The sequence below is a fragment of the Actinia tenebrosa genome, unplaced genomic scaffold, assembly GCF_029948245.1.
Source record: "Actinia tenebrosa isolate PJP-AT-01 unplaced genomic scaffold, QUT_ActTen_1.0 PGA_scaffold5__44_contigs__length_20552954, whole genome shotgun sequence".
Lineage (NCBI taxonomy): Eukaryota > Metazoa > Cnidaria > Anthozoa > Actiniaria > Actiniidae > Actinia > Actinia tenebrosa.
In genome coordinates this window covers 9,454,900-9,470,722 of record NW_028292582.1, presented here as the reverse complement: position 1 = coordinate 9,470,722, position 15,823 = coordinate 9,454,900, and the positions used below count along the sequence as shown (strand labels likewise).

General features: G+C 38.4%; 5 protein-coding genes across 6 annotated transcripts in view; 1 reads left to right on the top strand and 4 right to left on the bottom strand.

The window, feature by feature from the left end:
- LOC116289738 (uncharacterized) overlaps window positions 1–15,823 on the bottom strand; it is a 147,410-nt gene that overhangs the window by 102,341 nt on the left and 29,246 nt on the right. The window lies entirely within an intron of this gene.
- On the top strand, window positions 911–4,004 carry LOC148906500 (uncharacterized). The gene is made up of 2 exons (XM_089038427.1): window positions 911–1,255; window positions 1,666–4,004. The coding sequence occupies exons 1-2, from the start codon at window positions 926–928 to the stop codon at window positions 2,971–2,973; spliced, it is 1,638 nt and encodes a 545-aa protein (XP_088894553.1). The 5' UTR covers window positions 911–925; the 3' UTR covers window positions 2,974–4,004.
- On the bottom strand, window positions 3,952–5,970 carry LOC148906499 (uncharacterized). The gene is made up of 2 exons (XM_089038431.1): window positions 5,569–5,970; window positions 3,952–5,245 (listed from the first exon to the last, which is right to left on the bottom strand). Exons 1-2 carry the CDS (start codon window positions 5,781–5,783, stop codon window positions 4,828–4,830), a joined length of 633 nt encoding a protein of 210 aa, XP_088894557.1. The 5' UTR covers window positions 5,784–5,970; the 3' UTR covers window positions 3,952–4,827.
- Window positions 6,081–7,798, bottom strand: LOC116290860 (adenosine receptor A1-like). The gene is made up of 2 exons (XM_031697974.2): window positions 7,794–7,798; window positions 6,081–7,080 (listed from the first exon to the last, which is right to left on the bottom strand). Exons 1-2 carry the CDS (start codon window positions 7,796–7,798, stop codon window positions 6,081–6,083), a joined length of 1,005 nt encoding a protein of 334 aa, XP_031553834.2.
- LOC148906498 (RYamide receptor-like) lies at window positions 10,347–12,022 on the bottom strand. The gene has a single exon (XM_089038430.1). It carries the CDS (start codon window positions 11,413–11,415, stop codon window positions 10,378–10,380), a length of 1,038 nt encoding a protein of 345 aa, XP_088894556.1. The 5' UTR covers window positions 11,416–12,022; the 3' UTR covers window positions 10,347–10,377.

Sequence of the window (15,823 nt, the reverse complement as noted above, 5' to 3'; positions counted from 1 at the left end):
CCACAAGACAAATATACTGTAAAATACATCAACAAATTTTGGAATCAAAGAGTATTTAACGTTTTACTATTAGAGGTTATTATAGGATTAGTCATTTTCTTTTCCTCGAGTATTATTTCTTTCTTGATGACGACATGCATGCGGTTTTGAACAAAATCATGTATTCTTCAGAGATTTTGCTAGTATTTTAGTGAACTTGTCACTCTCTTGAAAATATCCATATTCATTTGTCTTCCCATGCACAACCTATAAACAAAGAAATGATACTCTAGGGAAATGACACGACGTAGTCTGAAATGAGAAAAGATTGCACCCAAGAAGTGGTCTTCTTGTTCTTCTTGTTCTTCTTGTTCTTCTTGTTCTTCTTGTTCTTCTTGTTCTTCTTGTTCTTCTTGTTCTTCTTGTTCTTCTTGTTCTTCTTGTTCTTCTTGTTCTTCTCCTTGTTCTTCTCTTCCTCCTCCTTTCTTTCTCCTTGTATTTCTTTTTGAATTGCGCGGAAAGAACACTGATTCGGAATCGTCTTTTATTATATTCTAAATACCAAGTGTGTTCATATGCTATTTTGGCCAGCTCCCTTTTCTCGCAATGTGATGCTTACAGTAACAGTGACATTTTTGCTTCCTTCTTCTCGCTTTAAAGGACAACTGACCCCAAAAATTGCCGTTTTTCATATAAAACTACAACGTACATAGATCACATAAATTCAACTTTGAACTCTGATACAGCTTCTATGTCGCCGAAAAGAAATAATCAATTCGCGAAAAATAGCAATAGAAGAGCGCCATATTTGAGCCCGCAATAAATTACCGCATTAATGCCGTGACGTCACAACGTGAAGCTTGCATTCCAAACTTGTTGAGTTTGTATATTTCGAGTGCTAGTCGATCTTTTAATAGTCTAAGTTAGAGTAAGTTTCTTAATCCAGATGGTCCATTGTTGTGTGCCAGAATGCACCAACCATTCTTCCAAAACTGAGTCTGTTAGCTACCACAAAATTCCTAACAAAATAGCTCTTCAGAAGGCATGGATAGCGCGGATAAAGAGAGAGAACCTGCCGCCTTTGAAGAACTGCTACGTTTGCAGCGATCACTTCGAGGATTCATGCTTTGAAGTGGATCTGATGGAGCAGTTAACCGGGATAAAAAGGAAGAGGAGATTAAAGAGCGATGCTGTTCCGTCAGTATTCAATTTTTGCAAGCCAGCTAAAAGAAGAGCTACATCAGAGAACCGGCTCAAACGCAAACAAAACGAAGAGGTGAGATAACATGTCATTTATACATAACATAGTTTACATTGTTTTTCGAAATAATCACTCATGAAAAAGACTTATTAATGCATACCGAAGCGAGTCATCAATCATTAGCTATTTATGCTTTCATAGATGAAATGTTGCTTAAAATCATAAGTATAGCTAGTAATATTTGATCGATACTTGAAATTTTCAAAATGGTTATTTGCACGTGTTTAGTTTACATTTGATATCTATTCGTAAACCATAACAATGTTGCCGTAATATTCCAAATTTGCTTGGATAAATGACCACGGAAGAATAATTTATAGCATTGTTGGTTAATATGTTTATTTTGTATTATTTAAGGTAAAGTAGGCCTCGAAGAATGGTTTATAGTATTGTTGAAAACATTGTTTATTTTTGTATTTTCAAAGAATGTGGAGCAGCTATGTGCCACAATAAATCCCTCGTGTGAAGATCCACCAAGTATGGAAACACCAGAGTTCTCTCCTGAACCACTTTGTAAGGAGATTGGTGTTCAGTGTTGCCTTGGTTGTAGATATGTTGTAACATCCACTGTATCAACTCAGACAGAGCCTGGATACTATAAAGATGCCGACACAACAACAGTTTACAATCCCTCCCCTTCACCAAACATCAGTAGAGATGAAATACTCAGTGTGAGCTTCCACGACCACAGCTACAGTACTAGCTATCACCCCTCACCAGTAAAGTCAATGCCAACAGTGTCTCCACAAAAGTCAGAAAAGTCTTTGTTTTCAGAGGAAGAGGGACTCCCACTAAGTGATGATGATCATGGTTTCATTGTTTCATCACAAGAGACAGTTTCAACAGCGGACAGTGAATTAGAGCCAGAAAACAAAGACTGCAATAAAACTCTTGAAAACCATATCAAAGAACCTAAATATTTGGTATTTAACTCTTGTTTGCAGCAGTTATTCAAGTTTTGTAGAAGCTGTGGAGCACCTGTCGCTGATGTCAACTTTGTATGTCAAGGCAGCCTACTTATTGTGACAACTATATGTATGAAACATCATGCTTTGACATGGTACTCACAGCCAATGTTAAATCGCTTAGCTATTGGGAACTTGTTGATTTCCTCATCACTATTATTTACTGGTAATACTTTTACCAGACTTCAAAACTTTGCATCCTGTCTTGGCCTAAAATTTCTGAGTGAGAGGGTCTTTTACAGACATCAGGAACGTTACCTATTTCCTGTTGTTAATGATGCTTGGAAGAGAGAGGAGGCTGCTGTAATTGAAGAGCTGTCAAATAAGGACATAGTAAATCTCAATGGTGATGGCCGAAGTGACAGTCCTGGCCATAGTGCTAAATATGGCACATATACTATGATGGAGACAAGCACAGGGAAAATTGCCACCTTCAGCATTGTTCAAGTCTCTGAAGTAACCAGCTCCAATGCTATGGAGAAAGAGGGGTTTCTAAGGTGTTTGAACACTTTAGAAGACACGGTCAGTATAAAATGTATCACAACTGACAGACACACATCCATCACCAGCACTATGGCAAAAGATTTTAGCCACATCAAACACCAGTATGATGTGTGGCATCTTTCCAAGTCAATTGTAAAAAAGCTGAACAAGAAAGCAAAATTGAAGAAAAACCAAGAGCTGGCACCCTGGATACAATCCATTTCAAACCATCTTTGGTGGTGTGCTGCTACATGTAATGGGGATGTACAACTTTTGAGAGAGTAGTGGAAATCTGTTGTTCACCATTGCGTGAACAAGCATTCCTGGAAGGATGCAGAGGTATTCAAAAAGTGTGCCCATCCTCCCCTAACCCGCAGACAAGTGCGCACCACACACTGGATCAAGCCGGGGTCACCAGCTCATGTGGCCCTAGAAGAGGTTGTCCTTCAACCAAAGTTACTTAATGACTTGGCAAGATTGACCGACTTTTGTCACACAGGAGGGCTTGAAGTTTATCATTCGATGATGCTGAAGTATTGCTCAAAAAGAGAGCACTTCTCTTACAAGGGAATGGTTGCTCGTACTCAACTTGCTGCCATTGACAACAATTTCAATACAGCTAGAATTCAAGCAATTGTTCAAAAAGGCCCAAGGAGTGGAGAAGCTCGTTATCGCAAGTGCTTCCCTAAGATGCACAAGCGCTGGGTTGTTAAGCCAGTCTTACAAAGAAAAAGCTATGCTTTCCTCCCTGAGCTACAACTGAAAGTACTTGAAATTTGTGAGGGTGGCATGGAGGCTGCAGGGGTTGACCCAATTGAAGAGGTTGAATTACCAAGAAACATTGCTAGTGTTCCTGCCCCAGACAAACAGGAATTGATTGAACGACACCGGTCAAGATTTTCTAGGTAATTAATTTAAATGGAATGTAGTAGAGACTAAAAACACTAAAATGTGTAGTGTTAAGTGATGCTAATTCTAACCATTTCCTATTTTTAATTAACACTATTTAGTAGAAAATAATGCAAAGCATCATTGGCACTCTTTTAGTGATTGTACTCTAGTGAATAGCTGTTTTGAAAGAACTGTCAAGTAAGCCTGTCGTCCCAATCCCCCTCATCTTTGAACAGTTGTGTTCATTACTGGTAATAATTACAATGCTTCTACAAATGGGAAGGTACATGACAGACCCAAGTAAAACTGCTATAAACAAAATATGTAATTAATGTGAAGGGGACCTGATTAAAGTGGTAGATAAGTTTGCAGTTTTTAGATGTTCAGATGAAAATTTTATTAAAATATCATTACCACTTAGGAAACGATTGACTTTTAAATGAAATCTTAAAAGAGGTCTTTTCTTTAACTATCTACGCTCCATTATATATGGGGTCTCTCCCAGTATGAATGTAGTATAGAAAAAATTCCAGCTGAATAGTGACTTTCGCTTTCACTCATGGGAATCAAGATGTTCATTCATTTGCTCTCAGTGAATTAATCAGCACATGATTACTGAGCTGCAAAGGGCCTATTTGCCTGGAAAAAAAATATATGAGCCATAAATGGCTGACAAGCCTGGATGCCAAGATTTCCTAGTGCCAATTTGTCTGACAATGAGACTAGTCAGTACCGAGATTCTAAGATGGGGTGGGATTCTATCACCAAGAGAATATTTTTTTCATTTAGCACAATTTTTGAATCCATTATAGCATGCTACTTCAAGGCAAATTCTTTATAAACAATACTGACTAGCCTTGTTTTCAGACAAATTGGTGCCCAGGAAATATTGGTTATCCATGTCTAGTATAACTGCAAAATTTGCTTGGTTAGCTCATGATTTTGTCCACTAGTGCTTTGTACACTAGGTTCTCTATTCAGCTGGATATTTTGTCTAGGTGTAGTTGTTTTTAAATAATAAAATATGCAAAACCTAGAAAACATTTATATAAACAACTTTCTATATGTACTTCATCTAAAAATAAATTCATGACTAATCTTATACATTTTGGTCTCAGCCTTTCCATGTTTTCCTTTTCAATTTATCAATTCAGAAATCCTGATAGAAAAAAATCCACTCTGTGTATATGAAATGAAGTAAGGAATAAATAAAATGTATATAATAACTCCATGTAACTTTAGGCCAAGCTAATCATCTGCATAGTGAAAACCTTCAAATTCAAAGTCCTCCTCTAGTCCAGGGGGAGGGAAGTGTGCTCTGATGCACATGACAGCACAAGAGGGCAGAACAACCCGAACTTCCTTTCCAAGGACTCCCCAGCACCATCTTGCTAGTTGCCTATATGCAATGTGTCTGTACTGCTTGTGCTCTGGGCCTTCATACGCATTACTGTACTGCTGTTTGTACTGAGCCCATGCGGTTCGAAGAACATACTTATTGGCACAAACAGGTAAGAATCCAGGATGTTGAGTAATGCATGGTGGTGGTTCATCAGCATCTCCATCTTCAACAACAGACTGGCATGTTGCAACCACTTTTTCGATTTCTTGGCAACAAATGCATTCAGATATTGAATCCATAATTTGGCAGCTACCACAGGTACACCTATTTAACAGAAATAAAACAATTCTTAGTATCTTTGAACATTATCAACGATTGTCCCAAGTGAGAATATACATACACAACTTGTGACACAACTATATCCCTGTATCTATATCCTGCAGTATATAACTTATTGACTATCAAGCGATGTTTTTAAACATGTTTTTAATTAAAATTGTGAAAGTTGGTATTGCTTTTGGTCGCAAACTGGATTCATGCATACCAATATCTAAAGAACATATTGCAAGAACACGAGTGGCAAGATACGATTTTATATAAAATGGATATGTAGTTCAGTTTTGTGATAAGACAGAAGTACGACTTACCAATCTGAATTTGTAAGTCGATTGTTCTCTTGTTCATCGTCTTCAATAATGTCACTGTCAGATCCTTCTCTGAACTCTTCATCTGAGGAGATTTCTATTTCTGGTTCAAACTGATATGGCCGTAAACCAAATTCGTCGTCCATTCCGAAAAATTCTTGAGCGAAATCGTCTCCCGAGCTGTCCGAGCCTTCGGAAGAAGAATTAGATTCTGACATGCCTTTAATTTGATGACCAAGTTGTATTTTTTCGCAAAATATTGAGTAAAACGTATAAGAAACTGAGGAAGAAGTCAGGCAAACAACTGGAAGCTTGAACTCTTGTGACGTTGTGACGTCATTACGCTATTTTTCTGAGCCCGCGATAAAAGCGCAAGATGGCGGCCACCAGAGCGATATATGCGATGTTTTCAAAAAATTGTTTTAGAAAAATGGATGCTCTATCCCCTTTAAAAACTGGATTTTTGGACTTCTCAAATGATGTAGTTCCTCTTAAAAATGGGTCATTTTGGAGGGTCAGTTGTCCTTTAAGCGTTGTGAATTTTCTTCATCGGTTTCCACTTTCAAGTTGTCCCCTTTGGACGTCGTCCCTGGCACTTCACAGGAATCAATCTTGCTTGATCTAAGCCACGTACAAAACTTAAATAAAACTTTTTTGAACTGCGGCTTACGCCAAGCGTACAAATAAGGATTAATCGCAGAGTTTAGGAGGACAATTACAAACTGCAAGTCTCTAAGCCAGTGAATAAACTCGCAGTTGCATTTCGTACAAAAGTTTAGGATGTAAATAATGATGCATGCTGGAGCGAAGCAGAGAATATAGGCGAGTAAGACAAGTACCAAAGCCTTTGTAACCTTCGCTTCCCATTTTAAACTGGAGATTTTCTTTTTATTCATTCTGTTTGCTTGTGTGCTCGAAGCTCTTTGACGGCTCAATGACCTGACCTGAGTGCGAAGACGATTAAAGATGCTGACATAGACGAACAATAGTACCAAAAAAGTTAGAGAAACAGCCGTACTGGCGAAAATTAAAGAGTAAGATATATACCCAAATTTAAAATAAACCATACTAAGCCCGATCGATACCAGCCAAATAACCAAGGACAGATAGATACACTTCTTTGTAGACAAATAGCTTTTGTATTTCAGGGGGTAGATCACAGCAACGTATCTGTCGATTGTTAATGCACCTAAAGAGAGGATCGAAGCTGTCGAGAGAATGAAGTAAGATATGTGGAGAATCCAAATATCTACGAGGTCTATTTTGAGTGCTTCGCTAAGATGGAATACTGTCGATATCGGATCCATTAAGATTCCAACCAATAGGTCTGTTATCGCGAGACTTAGAATCAGAAAAGTGAACGGAGTTCGTAGCTCGTGGAATGGATCTTTCAAAATGGCGTAACATATCAGAGAGTTTCCTGGAACAGTTACTAGTGTAAGACTTAAAGACACTGTCGTAGTGAGGATGGAAAGATATCTTGGTGCAGAAACGCCAACACACGAATCATTGACGCTGTCGTTTTACATTCTTGCCTTGACAAAATGGCCAATTTTCTAAAGAAACGTCTCCGGCAAAATTTAAGGCACTTAATTGAAATGCTTGATATAAATGATCTGAATGTAACCTGAGGCTCCAACGTATACTTTACATCGAAACTTCAAGCTTTTGCTTATATACTTTCGTACTCTGGCCAGAAATAAATCAAATTTTGGATGATATAAAAACCATGACATGAAAGATGAAAAATTCGGCAGTCTGATATTGCAAAGATAATTAGCTTTAGCCAATTTGTAAATAGATAAGTCTGTTATGTGCCCGGGGGTGTACCCCCATATATGGACTATACGGGGATGATCTGCTGAACAGAGTATGGTTTTTTGAGCTTCCTGTCATAAACAGTATGCAATTTCACTCAAGTTCCAAGTTCTTCACGAGTTTCCTGTCATATTCAGGGTTTCTACTTTCGTATTGACCGAAACTGGTTATTATGGTCGCAAAAAAACGATACACGAGATGACATGATATTTGAAACAGGAACTCAGTGCAATAAATTATATCTTTTTTCATAAACAGGGTCTACAAATTTCAGAATCCCAGAATCCCAGCGGAATACCCCTACCCAAATTGGGGGGGGGGGGGGGGGGGGAGGGGGGTATATGTCGGAAGATGATCTAATTGAAAACGCGATATCCAACTCAATATTTGGAATAGAAGCCAAACTTTACCACATATTTTTGTTTTCTAAGTTGTCGCCGGTTTCTTCTAACTTTCTTCCAGCTTTCACGACTTTTTGCTTTCATTTTAATTTATTTAAGTCGCCAAAAGACAGAGTTTCGTTAAAAAATATTTTCTGAAGGCTGTTTTTGTTGAATGCGGGTTTGAAATGTTGACAAAGATATATGTGATCAAGGTGACGGTTCTGTAATTAGGAGAATGGTTATTTGGAAAGTATAATAGCAATAGCTGTAGTGCTAAAGATATTATTTCTAAGCTGTTGGGAAAACAAGTGGTGATGACTAGTAGAATACTAATTTGGATTGCGTCCGTGTTTCTGAATAAAACAGTCGGAACTTGTGGATAAATTGAATCACCGTAAGAAGCTTTGTGAAACTGACGTTTCGGGCGTCAGTCCTTCGTCGGAAAAGTGAAAACAACCTACTAAAAAATTATGACTGGGAAGAGAAATAGAAATGTTAGAAATTTGATAATCATTTAGCAGAAACATTCTTGGTAGGGAGGGAGAGAAGGAAAGAGAAAGGAAGAAAGAAAGAAAGAAACTGGAAAGATAGATGGATGAACTGGAATGAATGGATGGATGAATCGAAAATAATCGTATAATGAATAACAATAATGACAATAATGAAAGATGGATGGATGGATGGATGGATGGATGGATGGATGGATGGATGGATGGATGGATGGATGGAGGGAGGGAGGGAGGGATGGTGGGAGGGAGGGATGGAGGGAGGGATGGAGGGAGGGAGGGAGGGAGGGAGGGATGGATGGATGGATAGATGGATGGATGGATGGGTGGGTGGGTGGGTGGGTGGATGGATGAATGGATGGATGGATGGATGGATATATGGATGGATGGATATATGGATGGATGGATGGATGGACAATAATTGTGTACAGAAGTAATACTGTATATTGTCATGACATTGTCAATTCTTTCAAGCGATAAGAGCGATCCTTAGTTGTAGCCCTGAAATAGCGAACTAACAGGCAGTACAGTTAATTAACACTCAAAAAATCTGAGTCAACAGTACTGTCTCTGCTTAAAAATATCTGCAAATGGTCAGACCTTCGCCATCTCTTGCTCAATCCATGATTTAGAGATATATTATATAAAACCATACTACCATAAGGCTTTTTTGCATTTTTAGATATTTTTCATCAATGTTTACGATTTTTTTCATTCAGCTGTAACACATCTGCCATCACACGACAACTTCTCAAATTGTGTAAAAATAATATAAGCGAAGTCTTCCAATATTGTATGACACAGGAGATAATTATAACCATCTTGTTCCATAATTTATTGCTTTGGGTGAGTTTACCAGAACTCTTAATTGTTAATCTCAAATGTAATGGAAAGAAAGCCCTAACGTGTTATTTTAATCACTAGCTATAGCACTCAACGTTGTATATTAAATTATGTTTTTTAAGCAGTAATAGACCAATAGTTGGCCTGCCTACCTGCCTGCCTGTCTGCCAAATCCTAAACACACTAATACGATCCCAAATTTCTCTTTTTCTCACAAATATTCTTTGTATCATGTTCATTTAAGAAAATATGCAGAAAAAATTAAACAGTTTTATAGGCAGGGATATATTGGATATTATGGATTTGTTGTTTTTTTTTCAAAGAAATTTTATTTTTTAACTATATATTTTTTAAAGCGTCTCAGGAGGTTGGTGATTGCGCGGGAGGCTGTTATAAATTTGTTTTTCTATAGCGGGCTTACAGAAACCTGTTTTACGGGAATTCTCCTATACAAAAATGTCCCAAAGCAAGTTAAATAGTTAAATATGGGATTGGATATTATAGATTTGTCGTTTTTCAAATAATTTTTATTGTTTTAAGCGTCTCAGGAGGTTGGTGATTACGCGGTTGGCGACTTCAATTTTTTGTTCATATACCGGGCTTACGAAAACCTGTTATACAGGAATTCTCTCCCAATAGAATCCACCTCTAAACAAACAAAAGGAATGATTTTCCAATTATCTTGAGAGCTCGCATTTAATTTACAGCTTTTTGAAAATAAATTATAAATATTTTAGACGACAAATAAGTTTATTTTGTTTTAGCCTCCAAGGATAATTTAGGATCTTAATTTATTTTGTAGGAGTGTAAATATAACGTTCATCTGTAAATAATTGATTGGGGAACTTAGTATTAAAAGAAATAGCGTAAACTAAAATAAACTTGAAAATGCCCCAATTGATTTGAGAACCAGTATTTGAAAACATGGTGAAGATAGAAAAGAAAAAAAAAAAAAAAAAGGAATTGAAAAAAGAAGGAAGGAATGAAAGAAAGAAAATAGTAGAGAAGAAGAAAGATATTTTTCAAAAAACCTCATATTTTTGAATTGCACTTCTCGCACCGTACCGCCGCTCGTCCACATACTTAGTTCACTCCACAAGCATCAGTACAAAACTCAACTCAACTCACATGTTGATTTTTACGAAGGAAGATAAATCAAAGAACCCGGGGAATAACCGGTAACCCTTCTGGAACTAACATCTAACATGATGTAAATTATGAATGAGTCAAGTTAAAGTTTTTATTTCAATAGCTGGAGCACATTACAAGTCAGTGCTTTCAGAAACACGGCGATTTGTCCTTCGAGTTAGATGACTAACAGAAGTCAACTCCGGATGTATAGGAACCGCAAAAAATAAGTTCTTTGCGCCATTAAAAAAAGATTGACTACAAAATATATAAATATATGGATTTGCAGCAGCGTTTACAAACGTCAATAAAAAAGTAATTTCAAAATATCTCCCATCACAGACACTAGAAGATTTACCAAGCCGATTTATAAAACAATAAAGATAAATCGTCCAATATGGAAGTACACACAGTGCGAAGAGAAAAACTATCGTCAAAAGCATAAGACAAATACGATAGTTTTCTTTTCGCTTTCTTTCCAAGCGTTGGTTGTTTATATTTTCACCTACTGGTTTTTGACCTAATAGTTTGATAATTATTGCAAAATAAAGCACAGTAACAGTTAATAGAGGAGTAGCGATAAACAGCGTAAATGTAACTGTAGTAAACGCTTCGAAAACACCTTCACTTCCTAAGTTCATGAAACAATAGAGTTTGTCCTTGTATTGAAAGACGTTCGTGTACAAAAATAATGGAGAGCTAAAAGCAGTGGCTATAACCCAACTTAGAGCTATCGCTAAAGCTGAAATCTTTTTAGTAACAAGGTTTTTGGTCGGCCAGTAAACGAGAACAAAGCGGTCCACTGCAATCCCTGATAAGCTTCCAGTTGAAACAAGTTCTGAGAAGAACCAGGAAAAAACGCAAAATTTACACAAGAATGACCCAAAGTTTCCACTAATTTTCCATTCGTGGTCGTTCACAAGTGCTTTGAGCGAAAATGGAACGTTCCATACAGTAAAGAGAAGATTCGAGATCACCATGTTTAGAATGAAAAAATTACTTGCTGTTCGCATTCGATGGTTGGCGTTCTTGTAAATGATCGCAATCATTACGAAATTCCCAATAAACGACAGGAACAACATTACAGAATAAGCTGTAATTTTAAGCACTTTGCTAACCTCAGTTTTAGAGTAGAAATAACTATGGTTATCAGATGAAGTCGAATTGTTCATCTTCTTTTCTTGTCGTTTGAGATTCCTCTTTGTATTTCCAAAGTACGATATATTCACCTTTAATTTTCTTACTGTTCTCAACTTTTTAGAATAGCTCTGAACTTTAATTCTAGTTCTTTAAACGGAAAAAAAACTCATCCAAAAGTTCCTTATGAACTATTAGCAAAAATAGATTTAAAATTCGAAGATTTCCGAAGGTGTAGTGTTAGTTCAACCCACGACTCCAACTGCAAAAACAATAGTCCTGTCGTTCTACATATACTCCATTTACAGTCCAATGCCTGCCTGATTTATAATTTATGATCACACATTTTTATCTAAAAACGAGAATATTTGATGTAATATTTATATAAGCTTGACATATTTCATTAATTACATTTAATGTCATAGAATTTTAGTTTTCTAATCTGTAAAGTTGACTTGAGATGTTGATCTATCGGTGACAATGCCAGTAGCTCTATTCTATAAGAGCACTTTTCTTATCCTAAAGATGGCTTTTAGCGAGCTTTATTGACTTTGTTTCTAGTTTGGCGTCCTTATTTCGTATGAACCATTTACTTAAGCGCTTTTAAATTAGTACTGAAATTATGAACTAGTATGAAAATACGGACAGACTAAATGAAGATACGAGTATTTTAAACTTCAAGAACGACGAGTCTATATATAACTTTTTTCAACATTTTAAAATAAAACTTCAAGCATTGTCCATAATTTTAATATAGGATAAGGCTAAGGGTGTAAAATATGGGATATAATAATGTCAGCGTTATCTCTTCATCGTTTTTCAGCCACTGATTTTTAGCTCTCCATTTAGTACAATCACGTTGCTAGATAAAATGAAATAACTGCGTGATGTCTTCCCGCCAAATTAAAAGCATGTGTAACCCAATGTTGGCCAGAAATGTTCTCAACAGATGAAGATCACCCATGGCCTTCAGGGGTCGGTCCTTGGTCCGACTCTATTTCATATATACAAAGTAATTGGATTTCCGACGCCTGTAAAAACAATTATGTAATGCAGCATGCTGACGATACGGAAATATATTCTTGCTCGGAAGACGTTAATATAGCCGAAGAGAACGTTAATCAAGACCTTATCGTATTGATATTTGGCTAAAGCAAAACAGTCTTATTAGTAATCATAAGTAGTAGGGTAGGGATGGCACGGGCCGGATTTCCTAATTTTGGGGTGGATTTGAGTATATTTGCGGTGGATTTAATTATGTTCTAATACGTCACGCATTACGTGTATCATATGCGGTGGATTTCATTATCTTTATTACTTATTACCATAAAATGACGGGGAGAGTATTGTTAGGCAGGTTTGGACAAGTCTTTTGCTTACCAATCCAATTTATAGAGCGCAGCAGCAGTAAGGGGGACTCGCGGTGGATGTCGAAGATTCACGGGTTTAACAGGCGTTTTGAGGAACGGTCCGGCACGGGAAATACCCGCGCGACAAGTCCCTTACTGCTGCTGTGTTGGGAATCAAAGATATCGCAAACGGAGGTTAAGATATTTGTTGGATATACGATGCATGAATGTAAAAAGTTCACCAATGACTTCTGTATAATTTGCCTAAGATCCAAAGTTAACATACCCAAGCCCAAGGGTTTCTGGTGTTGTGGTAAAAAAATGCAAATAGAAGATGACACGTCAGCACAGTGTTACGAGTGTGGTAAGAATATTCGTAATGCCGTACCAAATGCTACCAGAGAGCAATATTACGCCAATAGAGGTCGTACGAAAACACCTTATAAGAGAATAAAATACTTTAGGGACTGGATGAGTCATATCCAAGGTCTTCGGCCGGTATATTTAGACAACGAAGTAAAGAAGAAAATCATAGACCACTTAGAAGAGCCAACCCCACAAAGTCTACGGAAGACATTGAAAAAATTAAAACTAGGGAAATATTACAAAGCTATTCCCTATCTTTTGTCTGAAATTACCGGCGACCCTATTCCCGAGGTTTCTGATATGACAAAAGCCGAGTGGATGTTTTGTCGGCTGGATAAGGATATTCCTTATTACCCTGACGTAATTTACGAAATATTTCACGAAATCGACCCCAACCACCCCCTCTTGGGATGGATTCCAAGAAGATAGTGAATCTTATGGCATAAGATGAGAAATTAGCATAAATATTACGCGTAATAAGGTCATGCCGTGTATTACGCGTAATAAGGTCATGCCGTGTATTACGCGTAATTTCCAGACTGTCGTTCGATATGTAAACGAAATCCTGTCACGCTTTTTTCAAAGCAGATGTTTACTGAGCAAGCTTTCTTTGAAGCTGTTCTTTCGCTTCTTGGTAGATTTTTTTGCAAGATTCCTCGGAAAGATCTTTCACGATGGTTTTTTTATTACCAGACTTTAACTCCCCGTATTTCTTTTCCTCCGCGAGGATCAAAGAGAACTCCACGTCGTTGATTTTACGGTCCCGCAGAGCCTGAGACACCAAATCGGCGATGGTGTTAGCCTTTGCTTTTGCTAGGGCTATATGAGTGTCGTGCTTGGATATCTTACCGGACAATTGTTTCATAATGCCTGTCGTAACGGCGGAAACGATGCCGCAGACGGCTCCAACGCTGGCTAAAGGAACGCCAACTACCAGCCCGGGTCCAGTTAGGGAAGTAGCAACGCCGGTACCTGTTAGTGCCACGGACAGAGACCCGGAAGTTATCGCTATTTTATGCAGCATGCTTCGGGCTCTAGCATACTTTTTCCTAACCTCCTCATAGTGTTTTGTTTGCCTCTCCAAGTAAGCCAGGATTAAATTTGCTTTATTTAAGCGAAAGTTTTCGGCGTTCATCTCATTAGGACCTGTATCCTTAGTGGTAGTGTGATAATTAGGAACATCTGGGTATAACTGAGGTGCTGATGGTATAACATCCATTATATATAGTATGTACGACGCTTTTGGGAATGATATTGAGGAGCAGCCACATCACGATAATCGAGATTACTGGAATTGGAGAGCATTTAGGAAGATGTTTCCGCATGCAGACCCTAGTAAGTTTGAGCGTAGACCTGATGGGATTTACTTCAACGGCGAAAGAATGTACAGTAATGCGGACTTGGAGCCAAAGGCGACCGCCAAGCCACCAAAACCCGTGCATAAAGAAAGGCTACCTAATTTTCCAAAGAATCTATTAATAACCAACCAGGATTACCCATTTTACGATGCTGAAGGTGGCGTAAACAACTTTGATAAAATAGTAACACACCTAAAGATTCCAGTGGGTAAGCAAACCTTTGACGTAGTAATAAGGGATATCTTTAAGGATTTTAACCTTACGCACACTTCAGGAAAAGAAGCCCACGAATGGTTAAAGGGGCCTAACTTTAAGTACTGGCCGCAGCAGTTAAACTTTGCCGTCTGGGCGGCTACAAAGGGCTGCGGGGTTGCCGCGGATATGTTCAACATTGCCTTTCTAAGGTTCCACGTTGCCTTTACTATGCGGCGCATATTGAAGGAGCTGAGAGTGCCCCTGCCGGGGGAAAAGCCATTCAATAGAATGAATAACCACTACGATTCCGCTGCCCTAGAAAGGCTAATGAATGAGTTTAAGCCGCAGCAAAGAGACTTTCGTTATCGGGAGGGTGCCACGCATGGCTTGGGCATTATTTATGCTTGGCATGTTGACGGCGTGCGTCCGGCAGATATGTATCATCAAAAATACCCCGGGGTCCTAAAGTTTTACGACTTGGGTGGTCGCAAGAATTTACCCCAGTCCTTGGGATCCTTTCGTATTATTAAAAGGAAAAGGCCTAAGAAACCTAGCCAGGATCAACCGCAGCATTGAAGCATTCGTCTACTGCACCCTGGGAGCGCAGGTAAATACCCGCAGCCCCATTGTTGGATCCCAAGGTGCTTCGCGGGAAACGCATCAGGAATTCCTAACCCTGTTTGAGTCCGCAATAATAGAAAATGACATATCGGTGCAGAGATATCAACTTGCGGTGCAGCAATCTAAAGTGCGGCTAGATTATGCCTTGAGTCCTGGTTGTTGGTTAATGCCAAGTAACTTGGTTATTAACACCAATTCCGTTGTGGGTTACAACAACAAGCTGCAGCGAGCAACCAAAGACATGAAGTTTGGGGCGAATGACGTGAACTCTGATACTACCAAGGGCATTCCTCACTTCGTAGAGAAGCCAAAGAAATCACACGCAGAAAGACCCGAACCAAAGAAGAAGCCCCAAGAGAAGGCCCTGCCTACGATACCTGAGGAATATGACCATGACTTACTAAAGGCCGGCGTAGCAGTTGCAGGCGTTGGTCTGAGTTATTATATATGGCGATGAACAACCCCTACGTAGCTGGAGTAGATTGTGTCTATACGACTTACACAGGCGAGAAAAAATACGACCAGGCATCTTGGGTTGATGTCACGGGCATGTC